At 39.2% G+C, this 20407-nt stretch overlaps 2 protein-coding genes across 7 annotated transcripts in view; one reads left to right on the top strand and one right to left on the bottom strand.

The window, feature by feature from the left end:
* Positions 1 to 5426, bottom strand: part of FIG4 (FIG4 phosphoinositide 5-phosphatase) — a 131072-nt gene extending 125646 nt beyond the window's left edge. For 3 of the 4 annotated variants that reach the window (XM_045499255.1, XM_045499256.1, XM_045499257.1), the window contains exon 1: positions 5126 to 5414. In XM_045499255.1, coding sequence (XP_045355211.1) covers positions 5126 to 5191 — 66 coding nt within the window. In that variant the 5' untranslated portion in view covers positions 5192 to 5414. Of the gene's footprint in view, positions 1 to 5125 lie in introns of all 4 variants that reach the window. The other variant, XM_045499254.1, reaches the window with a different exon arrangement.
* Positions 5427 to 5932: 506 nt separating this feature from the next.
* Positions 5933 to 20407, top strand: part of AK9 (adenylate kinase 9) — a 132319-nt gene continuing 117844 nt past the window's right edge. For 2 of the 3 annotated variants that reach the window (XM_045499230.1, XM_045499229.1), the window contains exons 1-5: positions 5933 to 6280; positions 16409 to 16536; positions 17823 to 17886; positions 19885 to 19937; positions 20037 to 20133. In XM_045499230.1, the coding sequence (XP_045355186.1) occupies positions 16420 to 16536; positions 17823 to 17886; positions 19885 to 19937; positions 20037 to 20133 (331 nt within the window). In that variant the 5' untranslated portion in view covers positions 5933 to 6280; positions 16409 to 16419. Of the gene's footprint in view, positions 6281 to 16408; positions 16537 to 17822; positions 17887 to 19884; positions 19938 to 20035; positions 20134 to 20407 lie in introns of those variants that run through there. The other variant, XM_045499231.1, reaches the window with a different exon arrangement.

Genomic DNA, 20407 nt, shown 5'->3' with positions numbered 1-20407 from the left:
AAAATAATAAATAACCTCCAATTTCAGAAAAAGATTCAATATTACTAAGATTCAGTTCTCCCCATATTGGTTTATAAATTGATCTATAAATTCTACAGCTTACCATATAGGAAAGACTCACAGGTAATACCATCCTCAATGATGAAAAACTGAGAGTTTCCCCCCAAAGGTCAGGAACACAACAGGGATGTCCACTCTAACTACTGTTTTCAACATACTACTGGAGGTCCTAGCTTCAACAATCAGACAACAAAAAGAAATAAAATGCAAAATAAAAGTTTGACTTTTATTCTTTCATTCTTTTTCATTTTTCATTCTTTGCAGATGACATGATACTCTATGTAGAAAACCCGAAAGACTCCACCAAAAACTGCTAGAGCTGATACATGAATTTAGCAAAGTTGCAGGATATAAAAACAACACATAGAAATCGGATGCAGTTCTATACACCAATAATGAAGCAGCAGAAAGACAAATCAAGGAATCGATCCCATTTACAATTGTACAAGAAAAACCATAAGATACCTAGGAATAAACCTAATCAAAGAGGTAAAAGATCCATATGCTGAACATTATAGAACACTTATGAAAGAAATTGAAGAAGACACAAAGAAATAGAAAAACATTCCATGCTCATGTACTGAAAGAACAAATATTGTTAAAATGTGTATACTCCCCAAAGGAATCTACACATTCAATGCAATCCTTATCAAAATAACACCAGCATTCTTTTTTTTTCAACGTTTATTTATTTATTTATTTATTTACTTATTTATTTATTTTTTGGGACAGAGAGAGACAGAGCATGAACGGGGGAGGGGCAGAGAGAGAGGGAGACACAGAATCGGAAACAGGCTCCAGGCTCTGAGCCATCAGCCCAGAGCCTGACGCGGGGCTCGAACTCACGGACTGCGAGATCGTGAGCTGGCTGAAGTCGGATGCTTAACCGACTGTGCCACCCAGGCGCCCCAACACCAGCATTCTTCACAGAGCTAGAACAAATAATCCAAAAATTTGTATGGAAACAGAAAAGACCCTGAATAGCCAAAGCGATCTTGAAAAAGAAAACCAAAGCAGGAGGCATCACAATCCCAGACTTCAAGCTATACTACAAAGCTGTAATCATCAAGACAGTATGGTACTGGGACAGGAACAGACACTCAGATCAATGAAACAGAACAGAGAATCCAGAAGTGGACCCACAAATGTACGGCCAACTAATCTTAGGAAAGAATATCCAGTGGAAAAAAGACAGTCTCTTCAGCAAATGGTGCTGGGAAAACTTGGACAGCAACATGCAGAAGAATGAAACTGGACCACTTTCTTACACCACACACAAAAATAAACTCAAAATGGATTAAAGACCTAAATGTAAGACAGGAAACCATCAAAATCCTAGAGGAGAAAACAGGCAGCAACCTCTTTGACCTCGGCCACAGCAACTTCTTACTAGACATGTCTCCAGAGGCAAGGAAATCAAAAGCAAAAATGAACTCTTGGGATCTCATAAAGATAACAAGCTTCTGGGGGTGCCTGGGTGTCTCATTTGGTTAAGTACCCGACTTTGGCTCAGGTCATGATGTCGTGGTTCATGGGTTCGAGCTCCACATCAGGCTCTGTGCTGACCTCCTAGAGCCTGCTTCAGATTCTGTGTCTCCCTCACTCTGCCCTTTCTCCACTCACACTCTTGTCTCTCTCTCTCAGAAATAAAACATTTAAAAAAAGTTTTTTAAAAAGATAACAAGCTTCCGCACAGCAAAGGAAACAATCAACAAAACTAAAAGGCAACCAATGGAATGGAAGAAGATACATGCAAATGAACTATTGGATAAAGGGTAACTATCCAGAATCTATAAAAAACTTGTCAAACTCAACACCCAAAAAAACAAATAATCCAGTGAAGAAATGGGCAGAAGACATGAATAGACACTTTTCCAAAGAAGACATCCAGATGGCTAACAGACACATGAAAAGATGCTCAACACCACTTATCAGGGAAATACAAATCAAAACCACAATGAGATATCACTTCACACCTGTGAAAATGGCTAATATTAACAACTCTGGAAACAACAGATGTTGGCAAGGATGCAGAGAATGGGGAACACTTTTGAACTCTTGACTGGGAACACAAACCAGTGTAACCACTCTCGAAAAAAAATATGGAGGTACCTCAAAAAATTAAAAATAGAACTACCCTACTACCTAGCACTTGTACTACTAGGTATTTATCTAAAAGATACAAAAATGCTGATTCAAAGGGGCACATGCACCCCAATGTTTACAGCAGTACTATCAACAATAGCCAAATTATGGAAAGAGCCCAGATGTCCATCAACTGATGAATGGATAAAGATGTGGTGTATACACACACACACACACACACACACACACACACACACACTCACACACACACACAGGCATGCACATATACAATGGAATATTATTTGGTGATCAAAAAGAATGAAATCTTGCCATTTGCAACAACATGGATGGAGCTAGAGTATATGATGCTAAGTGAAATAAGTCAGTCAGAAAAAAACTGATACCATATGATTTCACTCATATGTGGAATTTAAGTAACAAAACAGAAGAACATAGATAGGGGAAGGGAAGGAAAAATAAAATAAGATAAAAACAAAAAGGAAGGCAAAACATAAGAGACTCTTAAATACAGAGAACAAACTAGAGGGTAGGTAGGTGGGGAGTGGGCCAAATGGGCAATGGGCATTAAGGAGGGCACTTGTTGGGATGGGCACTGGGCGTTATATGTACGTGACGAATCACCAAATTCTAATCCTGAAACCAATACTATAATATATGTAACTAACTTGAATTTAAATTAAAAAAATAACAATCAAATTCTATCGTTTAGATTTGTGCATTTCAACTTATTTAAATTAAAAAAAAGAACCTTATAAAACAATAAGTGGTAGGTGGGGAGTGGAACAAATTATAGCTAATAAAGGTAATTCAGGAGCTGGTGATGGATATGTGGGTGTGGATATGTGGGTGTTTACTATTCTGTTTATTTTTTATTTGCTCAAATTTTCCGTAACAAGCTAAAAAAACAAACAAAAAAACACAAACCCAAAGACACACAAACCCATGTTCTAAATTAACTGATTCATCAGATATACAATTACTCTGTCAAATAGCTATAAAAGTTTCTAATCACTGACTCTCTGTTTCTATATGTAATCCCTCCCAGTCCAGTTACAAACTATCTATGTCGGGCACCAATTGTCAGACCACACTCTCAGTAGCACTATTGGTCTTCTCTGCCTCATTCTTTTCTTCACTGAACAATAGTAGTAATAGTAGTAGTAACAAGATTTACTTCTTAGAGGTTTTATGAGGATTAAATAGCAAAATATATGTGGAGTGCTTTGAGACCAGTGGCTGGCATAGAAGTGTTCCATAAGCATTAGCTCTATTATTCTTATTAACACAACCCGCTACAGTTGGGTTTTTTTTTCCTTTTACTTCCTAGGATCTCTTTACTTACCGGCAATTTTATGCTTTTTTTCTGAGTTATTTATGTCCCTTAAACTTTGAACTTATTACTGAAATAAATCTTTCTGCTTAAATCTTTAATTTTTTTTATTAAAAAAAATTTTTTTTAACGTTTATTTATTTTTGAGACAGAGAGAGACAGAGCATGAACGGGGGAGGGTCAGAGAGAGGGGACTTTACTAGGAAAGAGCTGCAGAAAAGACACTAGGTAGGTATAAGGAACTGAAAGCAATACAGATTTACCGCAGAATAAGGCACATAAAGGCACAGCGTTAATCCTCAATAAATATTTGTTGAATTGATATTAAATTAGACATAAAATCATACAGGCTGATGACAAATCACATATAGCTTTCAATGCCAAACTAAAGGATAAAGTGTTTACTCTCCTCAGAATGGGAGCTACTGAAGGTTTGTGAGCAGAAGAGCCCTGAGTTATGCTTTGAAAAGAATACTAACATCTCAGCCAGTCCTAATGAATGCTCAGCTGATTAATGAGCTGAAGTTTCTGTGTTTTGAGTGTAGTATTTATGTTTCTAACCAGGGACATTTACCAGCACATCGTACAGAAAGCAGAAGGTTTTGTTTCAATGTCAAAATGATACTTCTGTATGACTCTCCTCAGAGAACAAGATAGCTACAAATATTTGATAATTTCCTCTTCTGGCGTGGATCTAATCAAATGAAGTTGCCAACAAAATTAACTTAGGTTCAACAATACTTCTCCATTAATTGTGACCTGAGGCGGACCTGATATTAGAACCAGGTTATAATCGAGAAACTGTTAAGTACCTACTTTATCAATGGAAGACAACCCAGGTTCCATTGAATGTGCCCTATGAAACACTCTACAGCATACAGGCAGGCTTCCAGCATAAGCAATCTTATTACTACAAGTGTAATTTTAAACACAGACTCTAACATTACTGTTACCCCAATTCAAAAAGTTGTACTTTATTTTCCAACCACACAAATGACAATGTGCTCCTATAAACACTATTCTGTAAATCTTAGGGACCCAGTAATCTAAACACAAAAACTGATCTTATTCTATATAGTAACTATTTACACGGCCATTTGAAGTAATGAAACAAAAAGTGCAAAAAAGTCAAGTGAAAAAGCAAAATAATGTTACCCAAACAAACCAGTCTTTAAGCAAAACAAGTTTTCCTTTCCTTTCAAATAAAGAGAACCAAATATTTTAGCAATAAAAGCGTACTAATTAACAGTATAGTAATTGGCATGCCATGGAATCGGAAAACACACAAATTACTCATTCAAAGGTCAAAAATATTTTTTCATACCCTTGCCTGTACTGTAAGTAGCGAACTACAGAACAAACTCTGAAAGTTGTAAAGAATCCATACTCGTTCAGAACTTTATGAACAGTTTCTGAGATACACCCACAAGCACCTGTTTCCAGTGTATTTCAACTGTGGCTTTTAAATGGAAACATGTAAAAGCAAAAGCAGCAGTGCCCCGGGTGCGATAACAAGGCGAAGCCCCCTCAGACACATGCCCACGGCTGGGATTAGGAACTTAGGGAGGAAGATGCTGTCACCGTCCTCCCTCGCGCGCCCCGCCGCGCCCCGCCGCGCAGGGAACTCACAGCTCTGGTCTCGTACAGAACCAGCTTCTGGACGGAGCTTATGATGGGGGCAGCGGCCGCGGGCATGGTCGGAAGAAAAGGGGGCCCTCACGACAGGGCACCAGGCCGCGGCCCAGAGTGCGGCAACCTCCAGACTGCTCCAGGAGGCCGGGAGAGAAGACACCTCACACTCTGGACATCAGATCCAGAAAGAAAAAACGCCCCTTGTGCACTAAACAAACAAGACCGGGAATAGCTCAGGTGTTTCCGGATCCCGGATCCCCACCTCCGGGCAAGTCCCGCCCCAGGCACGTCGGGGGCGGAGCTGGAGGATATACCGTAGAGAGGTCGCGTACAGACTCCCAGAACCTGCGCGTTGCTTAGGGAGGAAGCGAAGGGCGCCATGTTTGGTGCGGGCGGGAGAAAAAGTGGGCGGAGAAAAAGTGGACAGGTTAGTCTGGGCTCGCGCTTCATCTAGTCCTCTTTGGAAAAGGAGTAGGGTTTGCGACTGGATTGCTTCTTTTGAATCGGTTCTCTGAGTTGTAGATAGATCCATTCGAAGTTGGTCTCTTTTTTTCTGCCTACCTCTGCCCTTATTTTCCTGGAAATATATCTGATACCCCTTCGCTGTGTGCAGGTGTTTTTCCCCTTGCGTCTCTTTATCTGTATTAACCCTTAGGAGAGTCAACAAAATCCATGCTGTCTGAAAGCTGTGTGGTTCAAGGAATTTTTTTTAAATCACCTTTTTAAAAAAATCACCGAAAGTTGGAGATTTTGTAAATTCTACAAACGGATTGTCGTGCAATGTTTAGTGCAGTGTGGTGTGGCACCGACTTTGAGACCGGCAGTTCTGGGTTAAAATAAGGCCTCTTCCATTTGATACGTGTGAACCCAAGTGGGCAATGTACACGCCCTCTCTAATCATCATTCAATTTATATTTGTCAAAAGGAATGTATTAAAAATACAAAGTTAAGTGAAAAAGTGAATAAGTAAAATTATTTTAAAAAATCAATAAATTACAGCCCCACCTACAAGACCCGGTCCCCCAAGAGGCACTGCGCGAAACCCTGCCAGGGGTTCCCTAGGCAACCGCTGCACCGACACAGCGATACCAGAGGCAGCTGCGGACCGGCAGGTGGGGTCCTGTGGGCTCCTGGGGACTCCTCTGTGCCCAGGTAAGTAGGGGTCGTAGTCCCCCCTCCCCGACGCGTTTTGTGTCTATTGAATGGAACCTTACTTCCTGCGGGGACCCCAGGCCAGTTCCTTTTCCTACAAAACTAAACTTCGGGATTTCTCAGTAAATTACTTTTTAAAACAATTTTCCCTTCCAACCACTGATGACATTCCACAAATATTTACTGAGCACCTACTATGAGAGTATAAGACATCGCCTAAGTAGAAGTAGTAGGTTTCTCAGGAGATGGGCCCCCTGTAAACCGCACAACCCACCTGGAGAGTTTCTCAACGGCTTAAAAGGTGAGGGAACTTGTAAAAATTCTATTGAATTATAGTATAAACCTATAACATAATGTGATATTAGAGATTATATTACATAACAATGAGATGTTAGAGATCATGTTGTAAATTTAAAATTGAGAAATTACCAAATTAAAAAAAATAAATGTTTAATTATTTAGTATTTTAATTTTCTTTCATAGTTTGGTCCTATTTTATTAAGAACTAGAAAGATGGCCATGTCAGTTCTGGCATTTTACATTGACTTGGATCTTTCAACTGGGAAGAATATTTAGTTGTGTTTTTTTCATAGTGGAAACCAATTCTTCTGAATATGAGTTAAATATCTGCACTATGTTTTTATTTAGGATAACAACTCTTAAAATATGTGTAGAATTCTGGTTTCCAATATTTAGTTTTCAATTATTATATTATACTGTAATATTGCTCTTCATTTGAACCTTGTCTTAGTTTGGTTCACCTAGAAGCACATCCTGAGACAAGGGCAAGTGGTTCATATAGGAAGTAATCCCAGGAAACATCAGGGAACAGAAGGAAGCTGATAAAAGGAATATTATCAAGCAAATTTCTCTGTGGGCTGAATTCACTGTGGAATACTGAGATATTTGTCTCAGAGTAATTCCCTCTTAAGGGCAAAGGAGCTGGGGCATTTATTCACTACCTCCCATCAGTTATTGGCTGAGGCCTGCTATGGCGGAACATTAATTTCCTGGAACTTGTGGTCTGCCTGTGCTCAGGCAGACTAGGTATGGCAGCTGGAAACATTCCTTAGGCAAAGAGCCACACATGCTAGAAGTTGGAAGTCAGACTGACCATTCATGGAAAAGTTACATGTCAAGTGGTTATGGGCACTAATAGCATCTGCTACATTCCAATGAGATATACTCGTTTGCACTAGTCATTTCCACTCTCCCCCCCCCCCCCCCGCCCACATTAAGTTCACACCATCCCCTCAGTGATTCTTCTTGATGGTGGTTGGTCTCAATTTCTGAAAGAAAAGGACTCACCAAAAGATGATTAGTGGGACAAGCTATAGAATCCACTACTGCAATTAATCCGAGGTCTGAAATTGATAATTCATCGCTTGCCTCCTCTACCACCCATTCTAGATTTCTCTTACCCTTGGCCAGCACTTCTGCTGAGCTCAGTTGTTTTCCCAGTAGGGTAACCAGCCTTCATCCCTGAGGGCTGTAAGCCTCTTGTTACCATGTCTTTGTCAGATCGGGCTTGCTACAATTACAAGAGGAGTCTCAGAGAATCCCCTGAGTTCAAGACATACATCTCCTGCTCCAAGCAGTAGAAGCAACCCTGTCCTCACCTGCCAGTGCAGTAACTCCTTATGGGCATGTGGAGCCACAGAGGACCAGGCAGCGGTTTTAGGTTTAGTGAAACCCACCTAAAGGGGTCTCCTGATAGAAGCATCTCTCTCCCCTCAATCAAAACCAGGACCTCCAGTCCAGCAGAGCATGACGTCATGAGGAAGGATGGTACAAATTCCTCATGTCAATCACTGAGAGGGATGGTAGTGTCTCAATCCCACACAATCTCAAACTGGCATTTTCATTGTACCTTTAAGAGGCCATTCCAACATTCTGTCAGACCGGTAGCTTCTGGATGAAGAGGTATGTGGTAGAATCAGTGGATCCTTCTTATCATACCTCCTTTACTAAAAAGAGGGTCTTTTGATCCAAGGCAATATTATATGCGATCTCATGATAAATGAGACACACTCCAAACCCTTAGATAGTAGCGCTGGCGAAGACATTGTGGGTAGGAAAAGCACACCCATACAGGGGAACATGTCACCTGCTGTATTCTCCAAGGTGAAGGAATTCCATGTAATCAGTTTGTCACTGAATGGATATACCATTTTGAGGGCTTAGCCTCAGTCTCTGTAACAGGCAGGTGAGATGCTTAGTGATAGAATTAACTAAATCAGCCTGTTGAGAGGGAGATGCGTCATTGAACCTATGCAATGGCCTCCATCGCCTCCATCCCTACCACCATGCCTCCTCCATTTATGAGCCCATTTTGGAAGCATTGAGGTGACCAGGGATAAAGACTGGCTAGTGTTTACTGGAAAATCAACCTGCTTTGTGAGACTCAAAAATCCGCATATTTTGTGTCCACTTGTATTTTTTTGCTATGTGGTATAACAAAATTACCACAAATTTAGCAGTTTAAAACACATACATATATTATCTCATAGTTTCCATGTTCAGGAGTCCAGGCGTAGCTTAGCTGGTTTCTCCACTGAGGGTCTCCCAGAGCTGTGGTCAAGATGTTGGCTGCGCGGCATTTTCATCTGGAGACTCGACTAGGGAAGAATCTGCTTCTGAGCTCATTTAAATTGTCGGCAAAATTCATCTCTTTGTGGTTGTTTCTTTTCTTCCTGGCTGTTGTCCAGGGGCTCTCTCCATGACTGGAGGCCACCCACTGTTCTTTGCCAGCAGTCCTTTCACATCATGGCAACTTAATTCGGAGCCGACCAGGAAGTCTCTCCAGTGTGCTAAAATAGGATCTTAAATAGTACGATGTAATCACAGGAATGGTATGTCTAATACCTTTGCTAGATTTAGAAGCAAGTCACAGAATCCATCTTCTCTTAGGGAATGGGGTCACACAGGGTGTGACTTGGTAGGGCTTGCCATAGAGTGTGTTTGCTATGCCCTTCTCATAGGTCCATTCGCATGCCTCTTCCCCAGAACTCTTTTTCTCTTATCTTTCAGTCTTGCTCCTCCCAGGCCTTTGACCAAGCCATTCAATACTGTCCTCCAAACTGAGGACCTAGGAACACTGCCTAAAACTCTGCCCACAAGGAGGATTTCCCTTAATCATCATCTTTCAGGGCTGCCTCTGAGTGGCATTAAAGTCTGGAAGCATTCCATTTACAGTTTGCACCAATATATCATGATTCATCCATGACTTTTTTTAAGTTCCTAGGGAATTCCTTATGATGTCTGAGCTGAAAAAGAGACATTGATAAGCAAAAGATAGATGACATGGTGTCTGGGCTGCTTATTTAGAAAACTTATTTGTACCCTCCAGACGTGCTTGGACCTGATCCCAGCGTTCCATTTTTATCATTCAGTGGATTACCCCTGTGCCTGCCCAACTTTAAGACTAGATCTAATGTACCCAGTTCATGATGGGCACTTCCAGTTGCATAGTCACTTGATGTCCCATGGCCAGGCATTCATTCTCTCCCAGAGCCCAGAGCATTGCCAGGAGCGGCGTTTTGAATGGGGAGTGGTTCTCTGCTGCAGACAGCAATGATCTACACCGAGAGGTTTCTGTTGTGGCTTTCCTAAGACTCCAAAAGTATTCTCACCTACTATAGGTGCCTCCCTCTAGCATCATGGGATCTGGCCAGGTATATGGCCCAAGAAGCAGGCCTCTGGTACCATAGACTAAAACTGCTACAGAGCTCTCTGTTGCTCTGAGGTTCGCTCAAAACTGACAGCTTTCCAAGTCACCCATTATATGGATCAGAACAGTATTCCCAAGTATGCTACAGGCTGTCTCCAAAACCTAAAGAGACTTATAAAATACTGCACCTCTTTTTTTTTTTTTTTTTAGAGGTAGAAGGTATAAGGTATAGTAAACTTGTCCTCTACCTTGGAGAGAACATCTCGGAATGTCCCAGACCACTGGTCTTTTAAAACCTCACCAAAGTAACAGGGCTTTAAATGTTTGTAGATTTATCTTCCACTTTCTGCTGCTCATGTGTCTTATGAAGCCATCCAGAACACTTGCCACTTCCTGCTCACAGGCTCTGATATTATCAATATTGATAATATATCAACAAGGGATCAAAAAGACCCCTTTGTACTATAGCTGTTAAAAGAGCAGGAGAGTCCTGGGGCAAGCCTGAATGTTCCTTGCTGACTGTTCTAAGTGAATACAAATTGTTTTTAATCTTCTTTTCTGAGAGGGATTTTAAAAAAACACAACACGTTTGCCAGATGAGTAGCTGCATACCAAGGACAAGAAGCTGTGTCTGACTGGTAAAGATCGCATCTGCACAATTACGAGTGGGGCTATCACTTGGTTAAGTTTTCAGTAGTCCCCCATCATCTGTCATGATCTATCTGGTTTTTGTAAAAAATCACACTGGAGAATTGAGCAGGGCTATCTTTTAGCTAGTTTTGGGTAACACCTTTCCATTTCATTTGGAATGACTTACTATTTATTTCATGAGCTTCCACTTGGCTTTTCTACCACAGTGGTGCTTACTCCACAGGCAGGGAACCACTGGGAAGATTTTGCCAGCTGCAATCCCCATCACATAGTCAGGGACCAGGAAAAGAACCACGAGGTGATCCTGCAGATCCTGCACTGTAAGACAGACTTGAGCCAAGACTCCATTTATTGCTGGTTCTCCATTTGCTTTCACACCAGCAGGAGGCCATGATGGCATTTTGTATCTGCTGGTGTTGGTGTCAGCTCAGACCCTATGTCCTGTAGGCTCTGAAAGAGGAGGATAGTCCCATTTCCACAGTGTGTATTTCCCCAGTTAATGGTTGTAGGTTCCCTTGGAGAAGGAAGAATTGGGGAATCCCTATTGTAAATACTTGTTACGGTGTTGTAAGGTCTATTCTCGAGGACTCCTCGCCTCCCCTTCAGTAAATGGGCTCTGGAGCTAAGAACTAGGCAAGGATCATGATTTTCCACTGTGGTTGCTGACATCAGCCTTTGATTCACTTACGCTTTGTCATTTTTAGAAAAGTAAGTTAATAAACATTTTCGTTCACTGCTCATCCATTTCACCCCCTAGAAATTCCATGGTTTATTAACCATTGCCATAGATTTCTGTGGATCTTGCTTGTTGCCATTCTGGACTTCCTGCCCATTGTAGTAATTACACCTACTTTGTTTCTGATGGTTAAGTGCTGCCATCTGGCCTCTGCTCTTCAAGACCCTGTCATCCCCACTGAAACATGGAACCCCAGTATCGTAGCAGCCTTTCCCCTACCTTCAGTCCTGGCCTACAAAGAACAGCCACCACTGAGCTTATTAAGGATACTAGTGCCCCCTTACTAGTTCATTCCTTATAGCCTTAATGAGGGGAGTGTTCTCTGGCCATCCCAACAAGCAGAGTTGGCTTATCAGTTCTCTAGCCTCATATGTGAAATCCATTTAACATGTCACCTCCTCGAGCCTTTGACACACTACTCTATATTCTACCAAGGCAGTTCCAGCATTTCTACCACATTTACTACTGGCTGTTGTTCTTTTCCAAGCTTCAAGGAACCTTACCAGCAGTGAATTAGGACCCACTCCAGGTGTCCTAGTCAGGATGTTAACACCTTGAGTCATGGGAGAGAGCCCACGTATCAATAAACTCTCATCTAGGGGCGCCTGGGTGGCGCAGTCGGTTAAGCGTCCGACTTCAGCCAGGTCACGATCTCGCGGTCCGTGAGTTCGAGCCCCGCGTCAGGCTCTGGGCTGATAGCTCAGAGCCTGGAGCCTGTTTCCGATTCTGTGTCTCCCACTCTCTCTCTGTCCCTCCCCCGTTCATGCTCTGTCTCTCTCTGTCCCAAAAATAAAATAAAAACGTTAAAAAAAAAAATTAAAAAAAAAAAAAAAAAAACTCTCATCTAGTCTCCATTCCCCTGCTCAGCACCCTCAAGATCCTTTTGTAGGCATGTTCTCCTGATTCCTGTTGGTACGTCATAGCCAGGCCCTCCAATTCTTTAGGTGCACAATACCTTTCTTCCTGTACCAGTGCCTCCGCAGCCAGGCTGGGCTGATGCTTGACCCCAGTTACTGGTCTAAAAGCTATGAGGAAGTTGAAGCAGATCTTGTGGAGGGCAAGCATTGTTTTCTGAAGTGTCTGCCTCAGGTGATGCAAGGAGAGGCTGCTATCCTTCCAGAGATGAGGGAGGAGCTACTTCTGTCAGTGCAAGGCATTCCAGGTGCTACTGAGTATTAGATGGAAAAGGGAAGAAGCCTGAGTTCTTTTTGCTGCCACAATAAAGAATTACAGGACAGCAAAGGGAAAGTAAAGCAGAGCAAAGTTTTACTCAAGTACACTCCAAGGGAGGAGCGGGCCAGTCAAGAGAGACAAAGGCCCCAGAAACCCCAGGGTGTAGGCTTATATCAATTTTTTTTTTTTTTTTGAGTGGGTCCTAAGGTAGCAACATTTGGGTAACAGGCCTGGATTATATAATAATTAGCCAACTGCACATACCCTTTCCCAAGACGTATTCAAAATGCCTGCACTAGGTAGAAAACAACAACATTATTTCTATTCTAGAGGCATACACCAAATAAGGACAACAGGGTGCTGTCTGCACAAGTGCAACAAGCACAACAAACTCAATTCTTCCTCTGCTGGGATGTTGTGACCTTAGATGGGTGGAAGGGGGTGGTCCCCAGGCGGTTGTTCATTGGGCATCTCCGTCAGGACGTCTAAGGTCCATCCTCCTGTCACTCACTCATGCCTAGCTTCCTGCCTCACACACATAAATCTTAGGGTTCGAAGTACTCAGATATCCACCTAAATGTCCCCACCCCAGGCCTTAGGGCCCTGGTTTTAGTGTACTTAAAAGAGACTCTTTAATAAATGCACCACCTCTATAAAAGGTTTAGATGCATTTTCTCCTTTATAATTAGATTTTATAGTAGCATTACTTGTTTTTTTGGTACTAAAAAAAGCTTGAAATTTTAGTTCTTTTGTCATGAGGTTTTCTTCTCAATCTTTTTAGTATACTGGTAATAATTCTTATTATGTCTTTTTTTTCATAATGACACTATAAAATAATATTGGTATATTAAGTCCATTTGAATAGTCTTAAATTCCACAGAGAAATATAATCATATCCCTTTACCTGGAAGCATATAGCCCCCATAATCCACTTTTTATTGTTTCATGAACAGCATTTCAGACCGCTGGTTCTATTTTTGAACTCTGCTCATTAAAGTCATTTCATAAGATTTTGTCATTTTTCCGTAAAGAGTTTGTATACGTTTTATAATATTTAATCCTGGTTACTTTATTATTTTGCTGCAAAAATGTCTTTTTTATCTTCAGTTACATTTTCTAGCAAGTTGTGGTGTATAATGGTGTATAGAAATGCAACTGGGAGCACCTGGATGGCTCAGTTGGTTGAGCATCCAGCTTTGGCTCAGGTCATGATCTAGCGGTCCATGAGTTCGAGCCCCGCTTTGGGCTCACTGCTGTCAGTGCAGAGTCCACTTTTAATACTCTGTCCATCTCTCTCTTTGCCCCTCCCCTGCTCACGCTGTCTCAAAAATTAAAAAATAAATATTAAAAAAAGGGAAATGCAACTGAATTTTGTATAATTTTGAATCCAGCAAATTGGGTTATCAGGCTAATTCTCAAAATTTATCCGTGATATGTTTGTTTCTCATGTAGACAATCATATCAACTGGGAATAATTACAGTTTTCTTTCTTTTGTCTTGTTATTACCTGAAAAGAACATTTTTTTAAAGTTTTCTAATTTGTATTTTGAGAGAGACAGAGACAGTGCAAGTGGGAGAGGGGCAAAGAGAGAGAGAGAATCCCGAACAGGATCCACACTATCAATCAAGCACAGAGCCCAACGTGGGGCTCGAACCCACAAAACCATGAGATTATGATCATGACCTGAGCTGAAACCAAGAGTCAGATTCTTAACCAACCCAGGCACCCCTGAAAAGAACATTTTTTAATATTTAATCATTAAATATGTTTGTCTTTTGTTAATACCTTTTATCAGATTAAAGAAATTCCCCTCTTTTCCTAGTTGCTAAGAGATTTTTATTAATCATTAAAGGGTGTTGAATTGTGTTACACTTTTTCTACATCTATTAAGATGATCGTGTAGTTTTTCTCTTTTGTTTTAATATGATAAATTAATTTCTCAACAACCTTGAGTTCCTGGGGAAAGCCCAACTTGGTCATGATGTTATTACCTTGTTCATATATTGCTGGATTCAGTTAGCTAATGTTTTGATTAGGATTTTTAAAATGTTGTTCATGAATGAAATTGGTACATAATTTTGCTTTCTCACACTCTCTCTCATTTAGGTAAAGGTTATATGAGATACGTAAACTAATGTTAGAAGTCTCCACTTTATCTTTTCTCCGAAAGAGTATCTGGAAGGTTGTACATCCGGAGTTCTTCAAAAAACCATCTGGTTTCTTTTATTTTTTTCCCCAAAGACACAATTTATTTTCAAACCAAAGAAGCCAAGGAGACTTTGGCTACCCCCATCCCCTTCCTGAGCAAAAACTGACAGAACAGAGGTGGCTCTCCACCTCCTCATAAAGTCTTTGGTCAAAATAAACTATGAAATTGGGGCCCAGGGCCTCTGTAAAGACCCTGGCAGGGCAGAGGCCTCCCTAAGAGAAACACACTAAGCCCCACCTTCTGGTCCTGCCACCCACTTTCCTCCAATGACACTTTTTGTGGGAAGATTTTTAGTTACTGACTCTGTTTCCTTATGGTTATAGAACCACTTGGGTTTCCTCTTTTTTTTCTTGAGAAGTTGATTTTTCTAGGAACTTATCAATTCTTAGAAATAATATCAGTTTATTCGGGATAACCTTGTTTGTGGTATCCTCGCATTATCTATATTATATCTGCAGCATTGTTATTCTGTAGTCCATTTAAAGCACACTGCATCAGACATAAATCACATATCCTTCTCAAGGAATCAGGGAACTTTTTAAGAAGCTACCATGCACTTGGGGTGCCTGGGTGGCTTAGTCGGTTAAGCGTCCGACTTTGGTTCAGGTCACGATCTCACGGTTCGTAGGTTCAAGCCCCGCATCGGGCTCTGTGCTGACAGCTCAGAGCCTGGAGCCTGCTTTGGATTCTGTGTCTCCCTCTTTATCCCGCTCATGTTCTCTCTGTCTCTCAAAAATAAATAAACATTAAAAAAAAAAACAACAAAAAACTACCATGCACTAGGCCACAAGGCAAGCCTCAACAAATTTCAAAAAGTTGAAAAATTGAAATCAGAGAACATACTCTGATTAACGAAAGTTAGAAATAAACAACAACAAAAATAGACAAATCTGTTCTAATGTCTAATATTGTTTAATTGTGCCATCTGTTTTCTTTACTTGAGCAATCTTGACAGAAGTTTTCTATTTTTATGTTTTTTCAAAATACCGCTGTTTAGCTTTGGTGACCCTCTCTCTATATGTTTTCTATTTTATTAACTTTTAAAATATATTTTTCTATTTTTCCTGGGTTTTTTCCCCCTAACATCTTAAAAGTGGTGAGCTTATTTCATGTACTTTTCAGACTTTCTTTGGCTTTAATGTATTTAATGCTTCGAAATACTACTTTAGCTACATCTTATAAATATTGTTATATATATGTTCTTTTTTTTTTTTTTTCAGTTCTACGTATTGGATTTGGATTTCTGTTAGACCCATTAGTAGTCCCTACACATGTACACACACACACACACACACACACACACACACACACACACACACATATGTGTGTGTAACTGCATAACATATATATGTGTATAGCATATGTAATTTAATCTTTAATTGAGTACATACAAATATGTGTATGTTTGCATGTATGTATTTTTCCCTTAATTTAATCTCTCTGGAACATTTTGTTTTAGCTGTCTTGTACAATGTATAACTAGATTTTGCTTTTTGTCTCAAACTAAGCTTATTACTGTTTTAATAGATGAGTTTAACTTTTTTGTCAGTATGGGAAAAATCCTTGTGTTTAGCGGTGTGGAATGGCTTTGGGGCTAAGTAAATTCTCAGGATATTCTCATTTTCCCTAACCTGCCTGCCTTTTCCAACTGAATTAGTCACTAAAAATCTTATTTTTTCTTATTGTAGTATTTTATATTATGAATTCTGAAGAGAATACAGAAGAGTATCCTTTTGCAGATATATTTAATGAAGATGAAGCTGAATATAACTTTTTGCTGTCTAAACCTGTTTGCTTTGTTATATTTGGGAAACCAGTAAGTTATCTCTTGTAACTTATTATTTAATATTTTTTTTATTTTAAAAATCATAATATTATGTTACCATACAAGAATGAAAACTACATAGTATGATGACTTCTTTGAGTGTTAGACTTTGGTTGTATGACTTAAAAACTAATATAATATTTGTGGTAATTTCATAGCTTTCTCTTGTGCACTTATAATTGGAAAGGAACTGACATTGTACTTATCTTTGTTTTTATATTATGAAGAAATTAATTAATCAAAACATCGCACCATGAAAATTGTTAGTAGTCTGTGATCCAGGTTATTTTAGACACAATTGACATATAAAATTTTCTGTGGAATTTGTTGTGGAGACTCTCTGGGTATTTGAAGGCAAGACACTATGGAGTCAAACGGGGAGCCTCTCCCATTAATATCTGAAGCTACTGAGAGGCAATGTGCCTCACCTTTACTCAAAGTGCATTAGCAGACCTATATATTATCTTTCCACAAAATAAAAAGAAACCAAAAATGGCTGTCATAAGATAGCCTGCCTTTCTAGGCATTTCTAATAAGGACCTCTAGATGAGAGGTATTTTTAGCCATTGAGCTAGTTGGTAGTTACCATTAGAGAAACTGAGCTGGTTAATTAAAGAGGCTCCCCAGAATAGCAGAGACCAAAGGCTAGATCCCATCCTTGATTTAATTTTATGTAGACCCTGGGACAGGTACCAAGAAATAGTTCCAGTAATTTTCATTATGTTTCTTAACATATAATAGAGTTTAAAGAGTCAACAGTAAGAGCAGTCAGGTACAAATGTTACTTCATTAAAGTGATCTTTTATCTTTAAAAGATGACACTTTTCATAGATGTCCATTAAGAAGGAATTTTTCGCTCTTGGAAGTTACTAAATGGAAGTCTGTCAAAACATTCATAGTTATAAACTTTAGAAAGGAAATAAAGTGACGGGTTTCAGTAGAATCACGATATGTATTCAAAATTACAAAATTTGATAATCAAAAGAGGACAGTACCTGTAATGCCATAATGGTACAGCTTCCTGGTTTCAGGGATATTTTCTTAATTTAAAAATGTTATTTAAATCATTTCATAAAATGTGGCAAATGTGACTCTTATAGAGAAAAATTATGCTATAAATATCTAAGGTCTGCTGTTCATTTTTTTTTTGTCGACAAAAAATTTGCTTGATAATATTCATGTATTGTAACCATGAATATAATCTTTTAAATGTGAGTATCTGTTTCTCTGGCAAATGACTGTTCTTTTGGGTTTTAAATAACATCTTTCTTTTTTAGGGGGTTGGGAAGACAACCTTAGCCCGTCAGATAACACAAGCATGGAAATGTATTCGTGTAGAAGGTAAATTTTACCTGCCCCCCCAATATTTTATTATAAAACTTTCAAATATACATAAAAAGGTAAAGAATTGTACTATCTAGATTCCGTTATTAACATTTTGCCATAATTGCTTTATCACACGTCACTATGAACCCAGTGAATATCATCTTCATAATATCATCTTCATAATCTTCATAGCATCAGACATATTTTGCCTTTCTGTTAGTCCTAGTTTTGTTCATAGACTTTAGGATGGTTTATGAAATGTCTTTGACTCCATTCTTCTGCTTCCAATTCTCTAATTTTCTCATTTAGACCTGCTGGGGACATGTGTGTTTTAAGTGTCTCCCTATGGAAGATGGGAAGAGAAGGAACGCTCACAGCTGCTCTTGGGAGCATGTTTCACGACTTAATATTTTTGATGATAAATTTTATTTTTTATTTTGTTTTGCATTCTTTGCAGTATATAAAATGAGGACTGACATCTTTATATAAAATATTCTTTTAATCAATACAGCTCTATATGTCCTAATAGAAAAATAAGCAGAAGAATGAATAGCAATTCATAAAAGTAGAAATAGGGGCACCTGGGTGGCATGCTGGTTAAGCGTCCAACTCTTCATTTCAGCTCAGGTCATGATCTCACAATTCGTGGGATAAAGCCCTTCTTTGGGCTTCATGCTGACAGCATGGAGCCTGCTTAGGATTTTCTCTCTCTCCCTCTTTCTCTGCCTCTCCCTATACTCATGCTCTCTCTCTCAAAATAAACTTTTTTTTAAGTAGAAATAAAAATAGACAAATATAAGAAAAAAGAGTTTAACTCCATTTTTATTCAAAGAAATGCTAATTAAAATAACACTGATTCATATTCACCTATGAAACTAACAAGGAATCTTTAAAGTTCTTATAATCATTTTTGGCAAGAATGGTATGAAATGAGGATTCTATGTGCTGTTAATGAAATTGCAATCTGGTACAGCACAATCCATTGATTACTAGCAGCTGGGAACATAATTTCTGAGTCCTTCCCTAGGTCATGCCCCTGTCATTTCTGTCCCAGGATGTCTTCCACAAGGGATGGAATGTTTCCTCTTAAAAAGGAAACAAATCATTGGAATTCTAACCTCAGGCCCCCTTTTTCTAATCAGCGCTTATCTATTTTTACATTTCTTGATGGCATTCTTTCCTTTCATATAATCAGAGTGCAAAATTAATGGGTTCCAGATATAACTCTGTGGTTATAAAATTATCTGGACTATTACGATGAGCACTGGGTGTTGTAGGTAAATGATGAATCACTGAATTCTACTGAAACCAGTGTTGCACTGTATGGTAACTAAACAGAGTTTAAACAAAAACTTAAAAAGAAAAAAAGAAAACATAAAATAAAGGGTTTGACATAAAAAAAGGAACTGGACTAATAATACTAGTGTATTCTTTTGAGTAACACTTTATAATTTCCAAATCACTGTCATATACACAATGTTATTTCATCCTCATATTCTCTTGCATATGATACAGGGCATAAGCATGCAAAGCCCAAAGTATTTAAGAATTTAGCTTCCTCAAGATCCTTTAGCTATCCGGGGGCAGAGACAAGCTCTCTGTGGAATACTTTCTGCTGCCTCATGCTTTGGATAGGCTTAAATGACATAACGTATGCAAATGTGTTTTGTAAACTCTTAAAGTGATATACAAATATTTAACTAATCTTTAATTAACAAAATTAATCTTTGTTACCAGTTATAAAAGACACAAATATGGGGTGCCTGGGTGGCTCAGTTGGTTAAGTGTCCAACTCTTGGTTTCAGTTGGGGTCATGATCTCAGAGTTCGTGAGTTGGAGGCTGGCGTGGACAGCAGGGAGCCTCCTTGGGATTCTCTCTCTCTCTCTTCTTCTCCCCCACTCATGTACATGTTCTCTCTCAAAATAAATAAACTTAAAAATAAACACAAACGTGTTTCTTAATTTGGCAATTCTAATATCCGTTTGTGCTAACATTTTGAATTCATATTTTAGCTTTACCAATTTTGGAAGAACAGATTGCCAGTGAAACTGAATCAGGAGTTATGGTAAATCTAAGTCTCAAAGTTATTAGAATTTTTGTTTAAAAAAGCTCTGTATCACAAATATATTATATTCTAACGTGTGCTATCTGTGTATGTTCTTAGTTGCAATCAATGCTGCTCGGTGGTCAAAGCATTCCAGATGAACTTGTGATGAAGCTAATGTTGGAGAAGCTCAACTCCCTGGAAGTTTCTCACTTTGGTATGTTTATTTTTATAAATTGGTGGCTATCAAAGCAGCCTTAAAATTCATGCTTTAGCTGAGGCACACATAAGTTCTGGAGTTGCTCTTTCCTTTGCCCTCTTGCAGGAATCCCAGAGCCTGAGTTCAGTTAAGTGGTTTAGATGCTTTTCTTTGCTTGTTTACTTCATTATTCAGATTCAATTCAATTATTCAATATTCTTCAGATTCTACCCTCGTAACATAAATAAATAGGTAAGTTTAAATTGTTCAATCTTCTGTGAGCATCGTGTTA

Source organism: Leopardus geoffroyi, chromosome B2 (assembly GCF_018350155.1).
Source record: "Leopardus geoffroyi isolate Oge1 chromosome B2, O.geoffroyi_Oge1_pat1.0, whole genome shotgun sequence".
NCBI lineage: Eukaryota > Metazoa > Chordata > Mammalia > Carnivora > Felidae > Leopardus > Leopardus geoffroyi.
The sequence above is the reverse complement of the archived record's forward strand: the minus strand, read 5'-3'. Positions and strand labels throughout refer to the sequence as shown.